The sequence below is a fragment of the Vipera ursinii genome (genome assembly GCF_947247035.1).
Source record: "Vipera ursinii genome assembly, chromosome: 1".
Classification (NCBI taxonomy): domain Eukaryota; kingdom Metazoa; phylum Chordata; class Lepidosauria; order Squamata; family Viperidae; genus Vipera; species Vipera ursinii.
In genome coordinates, this window is record NC_139512.1 from 228829487 (window position 1) to 228850839 (window position 21353).

At 40.6% G+C, this 21353-nt stretch overlaps 1 protein-coding gene across 1 annotated transcript in view; it reads right to left on the minus strand.

Annotated features, from left to right (window-relative positions):
• Window positions 1-21353, minus strand: part of COL21A1 (collagen type XXI alpha 1 chain) — a 110126-nt gene that overhangs the window by 66995 nt on the left and 21778 nt on the right. Inside the window, 4 exon segments of the mRNA XM_083349123.1 lie at window positions 176-392; window positions 526-694; window positions 16178-16729; window positions 20608-20733. Coding sequence (XP_083205249.1) covers window positions 176-392; window positions 526-694; window positions 16178-16729; window positions 20608-20695 — 1026 coding nt within the window. The 5' untranslated portion in view covers window positions 20696-20733.

A 21353-nucleotide genomic window follows, 5' to 3' on the forward strand; every position in this document is an offset into this window, starting at 1 on the left:
TATCCTTATGCTTTATCTGATCCCATTAGATTGCACAATACCTTCCAGAATGTAATTGCAAACTTGGTCCTAAATCTAGGTTGAATTTGATCTGAAATATTGGATCTCCTTGCATTTACGTAAACACATCGTATAGTTGTAGATTTTTTCAATTGACACATGATATGCTCTTTACCTTTACACGGGGTGCAGTAAAAGTAACAACCTGATTGCCATTGACTAGGTTTGTTGTAGTAAAGGATAATGTTTTCTTTTCCCCGATTACAGTAACAGCTATTTGTGGTGTTCCATCTTGGCTTAGGATCCTCCACAAATCCCATGTTTTTTTTACTTTAAATCGCTGCGTAGATACAAATACATATGAAGGAGGAAGGCCTTCTGGAAATACATTTCTGGAAAACATTTTTTTTTTCAAAAATAAAAACATAAAATAATTTTAGAATTACAAACATTCTAAAACGTATACTATCTAATAAAAAACTGGCAAACTTTCGTAAGAACTTTCAGCTCAGGAAAAAGAAGTACCTTGTCAATTCTGACAAATCAATCCGGGAAGTGATTTCATAAGCTTTTACATTAGTACTTGGAATCTGAATTCTTTTCTTCACCTTTTTTTTCACATCTAAGCCTAAAAGTATATCAAATCCTTTTTCGTCCCGAGATGCCACAGGAATTCTTGTTGGGCAAACTGATTCTATAAAGAATGCATAGAATAAATCATTTGCAAATGAAGTAATAAAGTAGTATATAACATTAAACACAAAATAGGAAATCTTTGCATCAGGATAAATAATTGCATTTTTTGGACTGGACAGCTGAGAAAGCACCTGAAACATCTTTTTAAACATGTTGTGTAAAGTTCACTAATGATCATCATGTTCTCATTTTTTTTCCTAGTGGTAAATTTTCTTGAATTCTTGATACTATTCTGCTCTGTCAACACTTTAGGATATATCAAAATATATCTAATTTTCATATAAGTGGCAGACACATGTTCCATAATTACTGTAGAATGAAGTGGGCATAGTTTGTGTATACGTGTGTGTGTGTGTGTGTGTGTGTGTGTGTGTGTGTGTGTGTGTGTGTAAGTCAGCCATTTGATGTGAAATATTTTTCAATCTAGCCCAGCAGCTCCGCACACTGGATTTTACTTGCATTAGTGGTGTTAAGCATAAGATTAACTTAAAGTATGAGGAAGTTGCACAAAGTATTATATCAGGTGCAACTTCCATATTTTTCTGTATTGGAAGAGTGAAAGCACTAAATAGAATAATCCATTCCTGTTGTTAATATACAGATCAAAAGCTGTAAGCTATCAGCCTAATTTTTATGCAATGAAAGGCGTACTCTACAAGAGCGGTGGGATTACTGTAATTACAATCAGGATGCTAAAACCTCACAAAAACTGCATGACCAAACTGTTGTTTTAGGCTTGTGTGCATCTTTGTTTTCATCTTGTAATTCACACAAAAAAGGGAAACTATGAAACTTCTCTGTGCTCTTTTCCATCTGCTGTGTCCTGATTGGTCTGAAGCCATTATTTTGTTCACGTAACTGGACAAATAGGACTGGCATCAGCTACAGTTTGTTAAAAACTAGGAGATGAAGTTTTCCAATCTTCCTTTGCATAGAAAGAGAGCAGAGCTGAAGACATGAGCCTGGAGTTATCACTGAGGAATTAAGCATTGATTATCTTTACATCTGAATACTACCATGGTTTGCACATTCCTTCTCTGGAGGTATTCCTATGCAAAGAAAGGAGAAACTATCAGCCAGACTATCATCTTGTCTTCCTTCAACCTTAACAAACCATTCTAACTGCAAATGTCCCTTCCACGCTGGTTGAGGAATTCTGGGAGTTGAAATCCACAAATCATAAAAGGGCCAGGTTTGAAGACCCCTGATGTAGACCTTCAATAAATTTAAAGACAAGGAAATTACAATACCAGCAAGTAGGTCCACCTGCATTACATGAACTGTGATATTGACGTCTTTGTATGTCCTGAGTGTGCTTTGGGCCTGAAACTACTTTCATTCTGGAAAAGCATGATGTGCTTGTGAAAATATTCAAAGTTGGCAGACTATTGTTCAAAAAACTAAAATAATAAAAAAGCACAATAAAGGGCATGGAAGCAGAATATTAAAGAGTTTTTTTAAAAAAACAATGTGCCCATATTTAGTTTTACTGGTATGAATATATAACAAATGCTCATTTAGCTTAGAGAAGGGGAAAGGAATTCATTTCAATAGGAGAAGCAAAGGGTAGAGCTTAGAAAAATCTCATTTGGGGGATATTATGAGACCATTTCTCCCTGATGACACAGCAGCAGAATATTAAGTTTTCAAAAGATCCTTTTTTTAAAAAAAAACAAATCAAAACTGAAAGATGTTCCACAGGAAAAGCTGCACAATAATTTCTTAGTTGTGCAGATCTATGCATATAATAGGATACAGAATTTATGCAGCTCTTCTTAACAGAATATAAACTTTCACCATTCACACAAGAGATTAGATTCAGTAGAATGCAAAATCAGATCAACCAACTCTTACGACGTCTTCCTAACGTGAACTGATTAAAGGACAATTTCTGCAGTCAGTTCCAATTGCCATTATTCATATAGACCTCCAACAAGTGGAAACACAATGAGTGGAAGCAGTCACTTAGAGCCAGAAGCGCACATTCACTATTTGTGATGCAATGAATTTTAGTAATGTATGTCATACCTAAGAGCAATTTTAAAAAATTATCCTGTAAGTATCAACCGTCATCCAAATCCTCTAATCATGGCAATGACAGTTAAATCAGAATAATTTAAAAGAGGGAATGGCAATTCAAAGCAAGTAAGGAAATAGTCAAGAAGCTCTGGGCTACCATAGATGAGTTTCAGTATTAAGAACCAGTTCAATAACATCCAACAACCTTGAAGGAACTTAGGAACATCATCACAGAGGTCCTTTCTTTGAGTCATCATGGAGGACAAGAGTAGTGGTAGAAGGCTATAAAATGGCAAAGGTTGTTCCAATTTTCAAAAATATTACACTGTAAGCAACCAGGGGTTGTATGGACTAGGTCAGGGGTCTTCAAACTCGGCCCTTTTATGACTCATGGACTTCAACTCCCAGAATTCCTCAGCCAGGCACACTGGCTGAGGAATTCTGGGAGTTGAAGTCCATGAGTCATAAAAGGGCCGAGTTTGAAGACCTCTGGACTAGGTAGTATAAAAAGTATTTATTAATTAAATTTATCAATCAAATTTATATAGCTGCCCATCTCACAAAACATGACTCTGGGCGGTGCACAGCCTGGATAACAACAAAATATATGTAATAAATAAGTGGAAATGCCTGTTATCAATATTAGATTATTAAGCCATTTGTAAATAAAGGGAAGGTATTGCTTAGCAGTAACCAGCATTAGTTTATCTAGAATAAGTCATTCAAACCAACCTGTTCTTTTTTTGACAGCATGATCAATATAGTTAACTGTATGAATATGCTGGACAAATACACTGTGACTTTAAGGCTTTCAAAAAGAAGAAAGGAAAATATGGTCTGGACTCTGCTACTATTGGATGGATAAAGAACTGCTTGAGTAATTGCAACTAACAATGGTACATCAAGTGTTTTTCAACAAGGTGAAAGTGCCATATGGCTTACTGCAGTGCTCTATTCTAGGCAAAAGGCTGTTCAATTGAAAATGATTTGGATGAGGTTTTAGAAAATATTTTTCAGATTTGCACTAATTTATACAGATTTGCAAAAACACTTATTAGATTTGTAGAAGGCTCATAGATAAATGAAGACAATATCATGACTCAGAAGGATTTTATAAGCCAGAAACCATTTACATGAGTTTCAGCATGGACAAATGCAAAGTCCTTCATTTGATTCAAAAAAATCAAAGGTCTGACTATAGGATTGGGATGGTCATCCCAGCAACAGTACAGGCAAAAAGAATCTATATGTCTTGGTGGAACACAATATGAATATAAGTCAAGAGAGTCGTGCAGCTACAAGAAAAAGCAAATGCAGAACAAGTCTATATCAAGAGAATCAAGATAAAAAGAAGACATTATATCTCTTCTGTATTGTTCAGAAAACATGCAGTACCCCTAAAATATCTAGAACTCTTAAATTGTTTAACCCAATTACCCATTTTCCCAGACTCAAATAATGTTATTAACCCCGCACTCACCCACACAAAACAAATTGTCTCTGTTGAAGGCCTCATCAATAGCAATCCCAACTGGATCCCTGACTCACATACAAGCAATTAAAATAGCTTCATTATCCCCAAGATATGCCCAAATTATCCCCAGTTTAAGAGCCATTGACTTATAATATAGTGTCTAATTTTGGCACTATTGCTTTGGAAAGGCTAACAAAAAGGAGTTTATTCAATCAATCAATCAATCAGAATAGGGCTGGAAGGGATCTCAGAGGTCTTCTAGTCCAACCCCCTGCTCAAGCAGGAGACCCTATACCATTTTAGACAAGTGATTGTCCAGTTTCTTCTTAAAAACCTCCAGTGATGAAGCACCTACAACTTCTGACAACAAGCTGTTCCACTGGTTAATTGTCCTGTTTCTCCTTAGTTCCAGGTTGCTTCTCTCCTTGATTAGTTTCCATCCATTGTTTCTTGACCTGCCTACAAGGTGTTTTGGTAAATAAGTTGACCTCTCCTCTTTGTGGCAACCTCTCAAATACTGGAATATTGCTATGATGTCACCCCTAGTCCTTCTGTTCTCTAGATTAGCCAAACCTAAATCCTGCAACTATTCTTCTTATGTTTTAGTGTCCAGGCCTTTAATCATCTTAGTTGCTTCTCTTTATACTTTTTCCAAAGTCTCAACATCTTTTTTGTAATGTGGTGACCAAAACTGGATGCAGTATTCCAACTGTGATTTTACTAAGGCTTTACAAAGCAGTACTAATTCCAAGGAAAGGAACCAAGACAAGGAGATTGAAAGAAAAATGAGTAAGAAACCCTGGATATATGTCATCTGGAGAAGAAAAGACTGCAAGACATGATAGATGTCTTCAGAAAGCTCAAGTGCTGTAGATGACAGAATAGATTTGCTTAGTGTTCTTCCAGAAAACAAGAAACAGTGAATTTACAGTTGCAAGATAGGAAATATTATTGAAGAGCAAGAATTCCCTAACTGTAAAAATTATTCAACAAAAAAGCCAATTGCTTTGGCTGGTGGTGTCCTCTCCTTCCTAGCAGCTGTTTAAATAGAATCTGGATGGTCATCTCCAGTGGAGGCTGACACTGGAAAGAGAGGTGGACCAAAGCCCTTTCCAACCCTTACCATTTATGGTTTTATGTTTTATGAACTTTCTGGAACTAGCTTGGAAAATGAGTTCTCCATCTAATAACGGTTACCAGTTATTTATGATTAAAAATCAAAACTCATAGAATATAATCACATGAAACAAAAAAAAAATTAACACAGAAACAACCACATAATAAAATAAAAATGAACTGTATCCGGATAGGAATTAATCAAACAATAAACATTTTCATTAACAAACCTCATTCTTTCTTGTAACAATTACAACTGCACACATTTGGCAACTTTCTCAGTATTTCTGGAGACTGATCCAGAGCAAAGAGGGGGGGAAATTTGAAACTAAAAGAAACATAAACATCACTTATACTGTAATGCGTAAACCAATACTAGCTGAAACTTAAATGTGACTGCAAAGCCTTATTATAATATTAAGACATCTTACAAACCAAATGCCAGTGTTACTTGTATGATACAAAGATTTTTAACCTCAGAATCAAAAATTTGTTTTTATAAAAAATGTCGACAAGGTGAAGGATGTTGCCTCATTGTTATATAAATATTTTTATTAGACTTTGTTCATATACATATGTTAAAACAATAGAATAAGCAAGAGGATTTTGTTTCTGCTAAGTTTATTTTTTTTTAAGGAGGAAACTCAAAACAGTTTCTACACACAAACAGAATAGGACTGGCAAATTATATGCGTGTTATTATTATATGGACTGTCTCTCAAGAAAAACCATAACAATAATAATTAAATACCATCTATATCCATATCACTTTTCAAAGGAATGTAAGCCATAACAAAAGAGTTGGAGGAAAAAAAGTTGCCCGAAACAGGTATTATTACAGCCCACCAAGAAATTAGAGGTTCATCCTCTGTGGTTTCTTAAAAGTATAAATGTATTGGCAAGAAGGATACAGTTGTATTAGTAGTATAGAACATCGTACTTAAAACCTATCACCAGGAGACCATTCTCTTAAGGAATAATATAAGAGAAAAACGAACTTGCTTTGACCAAGATCTAAACTGGTCATATGGTTCCATTTATGTTTTTTTTTAAAAAAAATGTACAAGCTGCAAATACTGAGCACCCTCCAGGTTGAATTTTATATCTTCCATTTGTTTCTGTACATTTGAGATTATTTTTTGCCAATAGCACTGCTCCAGAATCATTTTAAAAGATGCCGCATTTCCAAGGGAATCTTTAAAGACTTCTTATATACCGTCTAAGGGATGCGGTGGCACAGTGGGTTAGGACGCTGAGCTTGTCGATCAGAAGGTCGGCAGTTTGGCGGGTCGAATCCTGAGTGCCGCATAACAGAGTGAGCGCCTGTTATTTGTCCCAGCTTCTGCCAACCTAGCAGTTCGAAAGCACGTAAAAATGCAAGTAGAAAAATAGGGACCACTCCGGTGGGAAGGTAACAGCGTTCCGTGCGCCTTTGGCATCTAGTCTTGCCGGCCACATGACCACGGAGACGTCCTCGGACAAGCGCTGGCTCTTCGGCTTTGAAACGGAGATGAGCACCGCCCCCTAGAGTCGGAAACGACTAGCACGCATGTGCGGGGGAACCTTTACCTTTACCTTTATATACCGTCTACAATTCAGAAACAGGTTCCTTTCGTCAACAGAATGGAATCTCTGGGTCCCACCCAGCATGTATTGTTTTTGAAAAAATAAGAAAGAATACATTTTGAATGCTAGGAATTAGGTTTAATTTCACAATGATCCAGAACAATTGCTATATCATTTAATTCACTGAGATTAGTCTCTGCAGCACCAGGAATGGATACAGAGCCCAGAGTGAATCGTATTTTGCATATCTCTAACCCAGAGGTCAGCATGCTTTCATCGGTTGGACTCTACAGCAGAAAGAACAAACAAGAGGTATAGCATGAAAGATTATGAGAATTTTTTCAGCTCCAGAAGATCATCTGAGATCACAACCCTTCCCAGTCACCTTCTCAGGTTAGGATAACTCATTTTTTGTTGGCATTCAACATAGCATTTAGGATCATTCTTTTCTGCAGATCCTTTGGAAAGAGGTTACACAAGGCTGACAACAGCTAATTGAGACTACTGTACCCAATGTGATGTTGTTTAGCCACAGCTTATCACTGTGGTTTCATGCATAATTTTATTCTTGTAGGGGTATAAGCCAAGGCTTTTCAACCAGTAGTACGCGTACCACTGGTGGTATGCAAGCACCTGGCTGGTGGTACGCAGTGTCGCCTTCCTCCCCCCTGCCTCCCCCTGCCTCCTCCTCCCCCCCGCTCCGCTCTTTCCCAGCTCAATTGCTGCCGGAAAGCATGCTGCTTGGCAGCGGCCTGCAGAAACCCTACAGAGGGCGTGCGCAGGCACAGAGCAAGGCCCCACCCTCCCCAGGGACTTGTTGTGCAGCAACCAGATTGACTTCTGATCGGCACTTCTTTGGGGCACACATGCCCGGGAAGGCGCATCAGAGTTCCAGGTACCTGTAAGGCGATCAGCCTGCTCCTCCCCCATCGTCTGCCAGCCCCAGGAGAGCCCCACACGAGTGTCTCACTGGCCGCCAAACTCTGCCTTTCGAGCAGAAGCAGCCTTGCCGTACTTGCCCTAGGCCACCTCCACGGGTGCCACTCTAATGCTGAGAGGGCAAGGCCAGTCCCCGTTCAGCCCGCCACCCCCGGGAGAGCCCCGTGCGAGCGCCTTGCCGGCCGCCGAACCCTGCCTTTTGAGCAGGAGCGACTGTCAAGCCCCGGGCTCGACAATCAACTGAGGGGGGGGAATCCGTGCAGCAACCTGGCTACCTGGCCTGCCAGCTGCTCATTGCTCCACCAATCAGCTGGGAGGCTGAGACTCCGGATTTGAGCCGCCGACCAGAGGAGAACACAACTTATAAGCAGGGAGACTGGGACTCCGGATCAGACACTGTCGGCCAGCTGGAAGACCCGGTGGGCGGCCCTGACACTGCCGAATAGCCAGGAGCGTCGGCAACTTTCTCTCGGGGCTGCCAGTCAGCTGGGAGCCCAGGGCTTGACAGCCGCTCCTGCTCAAAAGCACCAGCACTCCCAGCTGACTGGCAGCCACGAGAGAAGGTTCCCAATGCTCCCGGCTGTTCAGTCGCGTCAGGGCCGCCCACTGGGATTTCCAGCTGGCCGGCGGCATCCCAGCCTTCCAGCTGATCAGCGGTGTTCTCCTCTGGTCGGCAGCTCAAATCTGGTGTCTCAGCCAGGCAGGAGCCCAGGATCAGTGTTTCTGAGCGCGATTTCTGAGCATGACTCAGCTGATCCTGGGCTCCTGCTCAGCTCACTTAGCAAGCAGCCTCTTTTCCACAAGTGAGCCGGGCAGGAGCCCGGGAACAGCTGAGTCGCGCTCAGAAATCGGGCTTAGATACGGTAATCCCGGGCTCCTGCCTGGCTCACTTGCTTGCGGAAAATAAGCTACTTGCTAAGTGAGCTGGGCAGGAGCCCAAGATCAGCTGAGTCGCACTCAGAAGTCATGCTCAGAAATGCTGATCCCGGGCTGCTGCCCAGCTCATTTAGCAAGCAGCCTCTTTTCTGCAAGCAAGTGAGCTGGGCAGGAGCCCAGGCGACACCGGCACTTGCGGCTTTTCCGCAGCACAGATCCTAGGGCTGCTTCGTTCCTGTTTGGTTCAGGCAGACGAATGACTCAGAGAGGTTAACAGCAAAAAGGTTTATTCAATACACATATGTCAACTGACAACTGTCAAAATGACTCTGGCTTTTATACTAGAGCTGTTTAAACTGTATCCAATCATAAGTCCGGGTTTTCCCGCCTTTACAACTTTAACCAATAGTTGCACCAGAATCTCCCGCTTCAAGGAACCTTCTTTGCAACCAGCTACTGACATATTTGCAACAAAGCTACTGACATAACACCCCTTCCCCCCCAGTTGATGTTATTTGTTGACGTAATCTCTCAAGTATTTGGGTGGCCTATGGACCCTAGATGGGTATCTATTGGTTTGGTTACTTAAGTCATTGCTAACTGACTGTCTGCTTGGCTGGCTTATATTTATGGGTCTGGAATTTTGAATTACAGGCTCTGACGCTTCTCTACTAACAGATTGTGATTGTTGTTGTATTTGATGTTGTTGCTCAGGTATTGCAGGCCTGCTCATAGAGGACAGCTCCCAGTCAATTTGACCATGTTGTGGGTTAGCTGTGGACACACTGGTTTGAATTTCCGCTTCCCCACTAGCTGGCAAGTTGTTATGATTAAGCCAAGATGCAGTGTCCCCCCCGTGTACGCTTTGACCCCCATCTACTGGCATACTTCCAATAACTCTCTTCCTTAGCTGATCAATATGTCTTTTACTTATTCTATTCCCTTCCCCCTCAATGGTGTAAGACAACGGCCCCATTATGTCAGTGACCACCCCCGGAACCCATTTGTCCCCCTGTCCATAGTTTCTGGCCCAGACTAAGTCTCCAATTTTGAAGGACCTGTTTGGAATGTCAGGTTCAGCACTTGAGGGTAGTTTGTCAGGATGTAACCTGTCCAGTTTGGTGGTTAGCCGTTTGCCCCACCTCATTTCCGCCGGGCTTTTCCCGGTAGCCGTGCAAGGGGTTGTGTGTTGGGTCAGCAAAAAGTCTGCCAGTCTTTGGTGCCAATCGCCACGGATGATTCGCTTCAAGGCGTCTTTGGTGGTTCTCACATTGCGTTCAGCCAAGCCATTGGTGGACGGGTGGAAGGGTGCTGATGTTGCATGTCTAATCGAGTTGGCCCTGAGGAAATCCTGAAATTCAACAGAGGTGAATTGGGGCCCATTATCCGATACAATCACATCAGGTAACCCATGAGTGGCAAAGAGGCCCCTTAAGACCTGTATTGTTCTACAAGATGTCATTGAACTAACAGGCACTACCTCTAGCCACCTAGAGAAACTGTCCACCACAACTAGGAAGGTTAAACCTTGAAAAGGTCCAGCAAAATCAATATGAATCCTAGACCAAGGATTCCTGGCCAATTCCCACTTATGAGTGTGTGTGTGTGGCAGCTCAGGTCTAGATCGCTGACACAAATAACATCCTGAAACACATTCTTCAATATCTTTATCAAGTCCTGGCCACCACAAGTGACTTCTAGCTAATGCCTTCATACGTACTATTCCAGGGTGACCCTCATGTAATTCCGTTAAAACTGTAGATCTGTGGAGTTCAGGAATGACAACACGGTTGCCCCACAATATACATCCCAAATGGGATGATAGTTCATTCTTCCTCCTAAAATATGGAATGTACTTGGCATCAGGGTTAGTACTAGGCCACCCACTAAGAACCCAGGCCATGATCCTTTTGAGGATATGGTCTTTTTTGGTAGCCTCAGCTATTTCTTTAGCAGTTAAAGGGCATTCAGGAATTTCCTGTAATGACATAATTTGTCCAACTGGAGCAGGGTCCTCCTCTGTGTTGGTTAAGGGCAGTCTGCTAAGGGCATCTGCATGGCCCATTTCCTTACCAGGTCTGTGTTGAAGTGAGAATGAATATGCTGAGAGGAAAATTGACCACCTCAGCATTCTGGGAGACATTATTTGGGGTGTCTGTTTATCAGTGGTAAACAGTCCCAATAACGGTTTGTGGTCAGTGAGTATGGTAAAGTTCCTACCATAAAGGTAATCATGGAACTTTTTTACTCCTGCCACGATTGCTAATACTTCTCTATCAATCTGTGCATAATTCCGTTCAGCTTTGGTAAGCGTCCTGGAATAGTATGCAATTGGCTTTTGAATACCTTGACTATCCAAGTGGCTGATAACAGCCCCCACACCATAAGGTGAAGCATCACAAGCTAAATAGATTGGTTTATTCTCAATAAAATGAGTTACTGTGGATTGGCTTGAAAGAATATCTTTTAATGTTTGAAAACTGACTCTATGTTTATCATGCCACTGCCATGGTTTTTTTTATCTAATAGTCTATGTAGTGGTTCTGCTATGGCAGCTTTATGAGGCAAGAATGTATGATAAAAGTTAACTAATCCTAAAAAGGCTTGTAATTCAGCCTTGTTTTTTGGTTCTGGTGCCAATTTAATTGCCTTAATTTTATCAGGTGTAGGGTGAATTCCATTTTTATCTATCCTAAATCCTAAAAATTCTGTGGATTTAACCCCAATACAGCATTTATCCTTTTTTAATTTAAGTCCAGCCCCCCTAAATCTTCCCAATACCTGTTCCAGACGCTCAGCTAATATTTCTTCATTTCTTCCAGCTATTAGAACATCATCAAAGTAAGGGCATACACCAGGTATGCCCTTTAAGGTCCTCTTCATCACCTCCTGGAAGATGCCTGGAGCTGCTGCAATACCAAATTGCAGTCTGTGGACTCGGAACGCCCCCTTGTGGGTAACAATAGTTTGAGCTTCAGCAGCCTCCCTGGAAACAGTAAGTTGCAAATACGCCTGCGCCAAGTCTAACTTGGCAAATATGGCGCCGTCTTGTATCGTGGCGAGGACCTGCTTCACCGTCGGGACCGGGTAAGCATGTTTTTTCATTCCGAGGTTCAGGGTGGCTTTGTAGTCAGCGCAGATCCTCACATCCCCATTAGGTTTAAGGGGTGTGACCGGTTCTAGGACGCCTTGGCCTACAAGCTTATCGAGCTCGGCCTCGATTTTTTGCTTAAGGGCGAAAGGCACCCTTCGGGCCTTAAGCCTGATGGGTTTAACCGATGGGTCTAAATTAAAATTAATTGGGGGCCCTTTATATTTACCCAAAGACCCATCAAATACATCTGCGAATTCATCGCAGACTGATTTGAGGGTCTTATTATTAATAACTGTGTTTATTCCCCCTACCCAAATTCCCAGGGCAGGGAACCAGTTAAGGCCTATTAAACTAGTTCTATGGCCTTCTGTAACTATTAAATCTAGTGCTCCATTAAACCCCTTATATTTAACTCTAAGGGTAACTTTTCCCTTAATTTTTATTGGGGTTTTTTGGAAGTCGGTCAATTGAATTTTGGTTGAACTAAGTGGAATCTTTCGGCCACTTTTTAGTTCAATCTTTTTAAGGGTTTCACTGGATATTATGGACACTGAGGCCCCAGAATCGATTTCCATTTTGCAAGGAATTCCTTGCAACTGGACTACAATTTTTAATTTTGATCCCAAAATATTGTTAATTTTCCCCTTTCTACTGTGATTGACTCGTGCCACCTCCCCGCGGTTCGGGTATTGAGCCCAAGGTCTAGGGGTCTCTTTGCCACTATAGTAAGGGGTTACCTTACCTTCGGGCCAAACATCGACTTCGTGAAGACGATTGTCGCGTGCACGACCCCTGCAAATGGCTTGAATGTGGCCGGTCTTCCCGCACAATCTGCATCTGGCAGAACGGAATCTCCAAGTTGCTCGGGGATGATTGCCCCCACAGCTGCTGCATCTGTTGTCGCTGTCGCGCGGTCTCGTTGCAGTGTCTCTCAGTTGTCGTTGGGTTGTTGTTGTTTGTCGTTGTGGTGTTGTCGTTTGGAATCGACGACTCGGTTCAGGTCCGTCGCTTCGGGATGGTTTTGCCGCCATTTTTCCAAACTGTCTGGTGACTTCGGCAATGTCGGCTTCCCATTGTTGGTCCACCTCCCCGCAGTCCACAAGGCTTTCTTGATTTATTTCGGTAGAAGCGGCCATGCTATTTCGGGGGGGGGTCGCGATACCCGGTGGATTCATAAGTCAAGAGTTCGAGTACTTCTTGCAAGTCACTGGTGGGCTTAGCGATAATTCTATTTTGTAATTGCTCGTCTCGCAAGCCCAGCACCACTCTGTCCCGAATTCTTATTTCTAAGTTGTAATACTTGCAACGTACCGCTGCTTCTCTGACTGCAGCAACGAATTTTTGGATTGACTCGCCCGGTCTCTGATTCCGTTTTTCGAAAATGCGCCGCCAAAAGAGTTCTGATCTCCTTGGCGTAAAGTGTACTTTTAATTTGGCCAATAAATCGGCATACGGAACGCTAGATACCGGCAGTGGTTGACAAAGTCCCACAGCAACTCGATACACTGGTGTGCCGCAAATGGTTAGTAAGGCAGCCGCCTTTTTTCGGTCATCGGTTATGCCATTAATGAGCAAAAACCCTTCGACCTGTCCCACATATTCTTCCCAGTCCTCTGGGAAGTTTGGATCGAATTCTTTTAAGGACCCAATTTGCGCCATTCGGAGGATTGTTGATTCCGCCGCGGCCGCTTGTGGTTGACTGTGAATTCTTTTTAAATTTACCGCCTTACGCGCAGCTGTTCCGCCGATCCTTCTCTAGTCCGCCGTCTATCCCACCTTCGTCGCCAGTTGTTTGGTTCAGGCAGACGAATGACTCAGAGAGGTTAACAGCAAAAAGGTTTATTCAATACACATATGTCAACTGACAACTGTCAAAATGACTCTGGCTTTTATACTAGAGCTGTTTAAACTGTATCCAATCATAAGTCCGGGTTTTCCCACCTTTACAACTTTAACCAATAGTTGCACCAGAATCTCCCGCTTCAAGGAACCTTCTTTGCAACCAGCTACTGACATATTTGCAACAAAGCTACTGACATAACAGTTCCCACTCAGCCTCTCACAGGACCCGGGCTGACTGCACTGGTGGGAAACATGGCGCTTCTTTTTCTGCAGTGGTGGAGCACAGGCGTCGCTTGGGAAAGACTCTGCGAGATGCACCTTTGCAGCGGGTTTCCCCTTCTGTTATATATCGGAGGTTTGAAAGGCAAGCTGCTCCCAGGGCGTAAAAGTAGAATCCAAACGGTGAGAGTGACACAGCTCTCCGAATCTCTGCTTCAGGTTAAAACAGTCTCAAAGTTGGGTCCAGAGATTACTTTGCCCGAAGGAAGGGTGACTTGGTGGCAATGTGGGTTTGTTTCCTTTGGAGGAGGGATAACAACGTCGCTCTCTTCCTTCGGGCGGGTGCAAATGTAACTTAAGAACGGTAACAATGCGGCCAGAAATGGGTATCTCTTGACAGTGCTGGGGAGAGGTATGGGAAGAACGATGTACATGGAAAGGATTGGGGAACCTGGCTCAAACGCTGGGCTCTGGTAGGGGAAAAATGACTGGGAGAAGTAGCCGGTTTGTAATGTACATGCCTGAAAACAGAAGGTGAACCAGTGACATCCCCACCCTGCCTGTGTGTGCGCGCAGAGGCTGAGGCACATGCACTCTCCTCTGCCTTTGTGTGTGCACAGGCAGGGCCGTGATATCAGTGGTTTTACTTTGCCCGGCCACTCTGTGTGGATGAGAATACGCTGCTACCTGCCAAAACCAGGCTGGGATCTGGGCGGCGTAGCACAGGACAATGGGAGGGAGGGAGGGAGGGAGGGAGGGAGGGAGGGAGGGAGGGAAGGAAGGAAGGAAGGAAGGAAGGAAGGAAGGAAGGAAGGAAGGAAAGAAAGAAAGAAGGAAGGAAGGAAGGAAGGGACAATGAATGGGAGAGAGGGAAGGCACCCATCCCAGTCCCACTCCCCTCCACCAGAGACCCACGGATCCCCCCCCACAGGCACCCCACAATCTGAATGATGACCTGGCCATTGATCACATGACCCTGGGACACTGAATGTTATAAGTATGAATCAGTTGCCAAGCATCCAAATGTAAATCACATGACCCTGGGGATGCTGCAACAGTCATAAGTGTGAAAAATGGTCATAATTCACTTTTCAGTGCCATTGTAACTTCAAACAGTCACTAAGCGAATTGTTGTAAGTCGCGGACTACTTGTATTTTATCATTTTTTTTCTTTTTGGTCAAGTTTTTGACACCTTGCTGGGTGACTGGTGGTACTTGGATATTGCCTTATCCTAAAAGTGGTACAATGGGTGAAAAGGTTGAAAAGCCCTGGTATAAGCTACCTGTAATCAATAGAGCAGGCATACAAATGACTGTATAACTAGATTTTTAAAAACACAAACAATGTAATTTGGGAATTGCGATTTATTTTTTGCAAAAATCACAAGCCAAGTAATTCGATTACCTTCCATTGGGTTTAATCCCTTGACATCTCTTTCCAAAGCTACTAAAGAAGCAAAATAATTGTCAAATGATAACTGAATACAACCACTTCGGCTTATATCACTGAGATGCCACAGCATTGGTCCTCCAGAGAAGATATCACTATATTCCCCTTCAGGAGTAAGGATCCTTCCTTTGGAAGAATCAAAAGGGAATCATATCCTTTTGCCCTCTTCCTTTTATTGTAACATCCCCAGTCCTTCAGTGAGCAGGCCAACATCTGATGAATTTTACACATACTTACACTGGCAAATCAAAGACATCAACAACTCTCAACATGGCAACAGTCTTGGCTGCTGCCTAAACAGTTATACAAATGTTGACCCAAAGCTTTGATTACAAGTAATCCTCAACTTACAACGTTTGTTTAGTGACCATTTGAAGTTAAAATGACACTGAAAAAAGTGACATGACTATTTTTCACTGTTAAGACAATTGCAGCATCTCCATGTTCACATGATCAAAATTGAAATGCAACTTGGCAACTGACTCATATTTATGACGGCTGTAGTGTCCCAGGATCATGTGATCACCTGTTGTGACCTTCTGACAAGCAAAGTCAATGGGGAAGCCAGATTCACTTAACAACAGTGATACTAGCTTAACAACTACAGTGATTCACCTAACAACTATGACAAGAAAGGTCATAAAATGGGGCAAAACTCCCTTAACAACTATCTCAGAATTGTGGGCTCAATTGTGGTCATAAGTCAAGGAAGTCAACATTTATGACACTGAAATACAGGTTGTTTTAGTATAACTAAGAGAACAGTCCCTATTAGGTATCTCCTGTCACCCCACCTAAGCATAATACTTAAAACGTTATATTAGTACACAACAGCACCTCATACATTTAAAACAGAAGTGCTCTACAAAGAATGATTAATATTTACCTTCACAGAGTTTCTGCTTTATTACTTCCCTTATTCTGGATATTGCCATATAATCTGCAACATGGAACACATATGTGGAAGCGGGTTTATTGGCAATTGCTTTCAGTTCATCCTCTTCGGTTTCAGAACCAACACCAATGGCAAACAATGTGATCCTATTTCTCCTGGCTTCAGCAGCAATCTCTTTGACTTCATCTTGGGACTTACCATCAGTTAGAACAATTGCAATTCTTGTAAGGAATCTTTCTGATTTACCAAATAGATGGTCCATGGCAAATTGAATGGCTTTGCCTGTTCTTGTATTTCCACCCAAATACTGTACATATGTCATTTCTCTGATTAGATTTTCATTGGAATCATAAAAACCCAGAGGAATTTCAAGTACAGGATAATCACTGTACTGTACTACTCCAACCTGAATAAATTTTGGTCCTATGTTAAAGTTACTTGTAATATTGAACAGCCATCTTTTGATTATTTCAAAGTTTTCTGGGCCAACGCTGTAGGAGCCATCCAAGATGAAAACTAAATCTGCTGGGGCTGTTCGGCAACCTAAAACAAACAGAGAGAAAAGTATTTTAGTTGTATCTTTATCACCATAATCCAAGATAGTTAGCATCCTTTAGACTGTAAACTAGGATGGCAACCTCATCAAATGTAACTGTACTTATTTCTAGATAAAAATATATTGGGGTTTTTTCCTGAATTTCATGTCTAGACAAGATAAGCTACAACCTACTGTAACAACAAGTTAGTTAATCACAACTGACTTTTAAGACTTAGTCATTTCAATCCATATTGTGGAATTCAGGTAGCCTTAAAATGTGATTAAAAATGGCAGAAACTTGTACTTTATTCTCAGTTTTGGAGGGCTAGAATTCCAGAATGGCCTTAGTACATTGAATCAACTTTTAAACAAACTTACAGTAAATATGTGATTAGAACAATAACTCCACATCAGTAAAAAAAATAGAAAAGCACTCATAATTCATTATTTTTGTACTTCATATACAAGAGTACAGTGTAAAAGGATGTTTATGAGTTCAGTTTTTTGGGAAAAGCTCAATACTGGTAGATTCTGTAGCTATGGCTATATTCTATGCCACATGCCCAGTCACAAGTATATTTTATTTTCTCTTAGGAAAAAAATGGGTATTTTTCCTAGATTTATTAATTAACTAAACTAGTAGAATCATGCTTTGTCTTCAGATATCAAATCTTTCAAACAGATTAGTTAATCATCTGACTAATGGAAATATAGCAATACACATCACTTTTCCACACTACGCACAATATGACTAAATACTGTTAAAATCCTACTGAGCAGTTTGTGGGTTTATTACAGGTAGTCCTCAACTTACTGCCACAAGTGTGACCTGAATTTCAGTCGTTAAGTCATTGCGATTGTAAGACAAGGCACCACACGACCCACTTTTTGGACCATTTTTAATGTCAGTTTTTAAGCATATCTTGCGGTCATACGTCTGCATACAATCTCCCAAATGGGCCTGGTTTGCCATTAAACAACTGGTCGTAAGTAGAGGACTATCTATACTTCATTAGGGAGAAAGCACTTAGTAAAACACTCCCACCTAATCCTCTGAGAACATTTCCCAGAGCAATACATCCAGAAATTCCCTTCATAGCCTTATATCAATTCTTGGTTCTCCACATTTGATGCTCTTAAAATGAATTATGTAGCAAACTTTTCCAGTAATTCAGGATTCTCCATATATTTATTGTAAATATTATATTCTTCTCCCAAATGATATTCAAGTGTGCAGGTTTCCAAATTCCCCATATTCATTGAAAATAATCTTGCAATGCAAAACTACTCTTTTTCCCAATCTTACAACAAGAAAAGACTAAGATGGAGGTCTAAACACCTCACTTCACAAGGAGATCTTTGGGCCAAATGACCCAAAAGTTGAAAGGGAGCCCAAATCTACATCACAAAGAAACCTAAAAGCTTTTCAGGAATGGAGTATGGGACTGAATAAAAGAAGCAACATGTGAGAAAGGTTTTGTTCTCCTGAGCGTTTTTTTCCCCAAATTGTATAACAAGGCACATTCACATGGCTGGGAATGAAAAGTTTTTTCATGGAAAAAAATAAAGGATCAATCTGAAAAAAGGACACCCCTGAAAGAGGTTCATAAGGATTTTAAAAAATGTTTACGTTTACGACTTTGCTTTCAAAGGAAAATTCAAGGGCAAAACCAAGAAAAACTGGTCAAAAACACGTTCAAACAAAATATCTCAAATCGAACAGTATATATAAATTAATTTTTAAAAGACTAATTAATTTCCATACTTTTCACATGAACATGAAAACCTATGCATTAAGTGGTATCATTTGTATGATTAAAAACTTGGTACATGTTTGGTGCAGTGGTTAAGATGCTGGCCTAGAAATCAGGAGACTGTGAGTTCTAGTCCCTCCTTAGATATGAAAACTGGTGAGTGACAGGGTTGCCATTGTGGGGCAAATAGGAAGAGGAAGGAGTATTATGTATGTTCAACATCTTGATTTACTTATAAAGATGGGATTAAAAATCAAATAAATAAATAAAATAAAATTTAAAAATTAAATGACCAAAACAAATTACAAGAGTGAGCTTTTGAAAAAATAAAGGAATCTAAAGAACATAGGGCCACTGTAACTTAATGCCCAAGTCAAAAGGGTTTCCTTGAGACATTACAAATAGCATAATAACTTTTAAATTTTAAATCACATTTACTGTAACTTTATATTTAGGACTGAAATATTTGATAGGAAAATTTTGAGGAAGTCATGGTTGAAAGGACCTTTTCAACCATGCAACCTTGTTTGTATTTTCCCCAAGTACTAGATAAAGACTTTTTAAAAAGTGTCCAGGCTTTTAACTTCTGTAGAGGAAAAAGGTAAAGGTTTCCCCTTTTCCAACCCTAGGGGGCAGTGCTCATCTCCATTTCTTAGCCAGGGGAGCCAGCATTATCTGAAAACATTTCCGTGGTCATGTGACCAGCATGACTATATGCCAAGGTGCACAGAAAGCTGTAACCTTCCCATTGAAGTGATACCTATTTATCTACTCGCATTTGCATGCTTTCAAACTGCCAGGTGGGCAGAAGCTGGGGGAAGGAACGGGAGCTCATCCCATTGCACAGCACTCAGGTCTCGAACTCAGATTGTCAGCTTTCCAATTGACAAACTCAATGTTTTTAACCACTGAGCCACTGCACCCCTTGTTAACACCTGCACTGGTTTACAATGGGTTTTGCTGACATTTCAATTACCTTACTCATTGTATTTGAAAGCATTTTATAACTTTAACTTCAAAGCTACTCTAGAAATATTGTGATATTTTCAATGAACATCTACTGTCACTTCAGGCATATATAGAATGCCCTACAAAAAATAATTTATAGACGACTCAGAATTTGACAGTTTTTATTGTTGGGTTTAACCAATTACAGTGTACATATAAAACAAAGTATGGTTTAGCTTGAAGATATTGCAAGGAGATGTTTTTTCTCCTAGGCATCATTGTGTATAATTTTCGCTGAAGAGGCTAAAAATTGACTGTTGGGGTATTTCAATAACGTACTGTAAAACACAAGAGATTTAGATTTGCGATCAAGTTAGAGTTAGGCTTAGGGTTAAGATTCAAAGAATCCTCAACTAAACCCAGTACAGTATTTTTTGCATTTAAGCTCATCTAAGAATTCTGAATGCTACTGATTGTGCAGCCAAAATGGAATCATGTACGGTATACATGAGGAGACGCTATCAGCATCTGTGGAAAAATCCCGGTCTGAAAACATAAAGCTTTCCTTAGAAAAATTATTGGAAAAGGTAGGGGCTTAAATAATAATGCTTAAACAAGCCCATGGAGGCCTGTAAATGCTTAATGGGTGTAGATTGTTGAGAGAGAGAAATATATCTGAAGATAGAAATGGAATGAAATCTAGGCTTTCTTCCAAACTGCAATATTTTATTATAGCTTTAATTCACATATATCACTCATCTACAGCTTAACATTATGTAACCAAACGGAATAACTTACTGTACATGGAAGACTATTGGCTTAGAGATAAGTAATATGGTATGTTCCTGCAGCTCACCTAATCATATTTTTTTCAACAAGAGATCTGATATTCATAGTGAGTCAAACAAAGAAAAATAGACACAGCAGACTCTTGAAAGTTTTCTAGTTTTGATCTAAATACCGATGAGATCATACAGAAATATAAAATTCTAGAGGTTTCTGTTCCACTTAGGACTATCTTAAACATTGCAATCAGACAACTGCAAAAACTGCAATGTGAAACTACAACGTGATGTTAACAATATCAAGTAGAGGTCATATCAAGCAGAACAGAGAATGGAGACCTGTCTAAGGAAAGTTTCTATATTTTATTAAGTAGCTCTCGTTAGCAAAAATCTTACTTGCTCTTGTATCACCGCCTTCAGCCAATATGCAACCGTGTAGTAAGAACATTAAAACTGTCTGAAGAAATGTTATGTTCTTTGCCATGTATACAGTATTTTGTGTCCTTCAAATCCTAAAATAGACTGGGGAAAATACAAAATATTACAACATTAAAACAATGATATAAGAAAATGTGAAAGCAATGTACATAAATGGTTATGGCTTCCTGTAAGACTAATCAGTTTAACGGATTGGTTCAGCTAGTTGTATTATATAACTAAATTATCTTTAGTGAGTTAGGATTGAAGATAGACCCTAAAATACTATTTTTTTAATCTGAAGAGCCTTAATCATAAGAAACTAGTCTTAATAGGGTCCTCTACCACTAAGTGTCATAACAGTCAAAACTTCAACACAGTAAAACCTCCATCTATAATATACTGAGATATTCTATCAGTGTCTTGGATTGAGCCATATCTGTCAAAATTCCTAGGTATATCAGACATTTATCAACTACACAACCAACTGCATGCAATACAAGCCTGGTTATATACAAGGAGTTGAGGAACTCTCACACATTGTTCCTGTGGTGAATACTTATTATTAGAAATCAGTATCACAAAGGCCTGCATTCCAAAACTTTAAATAGATCAGAATACAAAAATTGCCTCGGGTATACAGAAATATGTGCACATTTTATTCTACTGTGTAGTAAAATTTGTATACGAGATAAAATCATATGAAGAATCCTGTACAGGTTGAG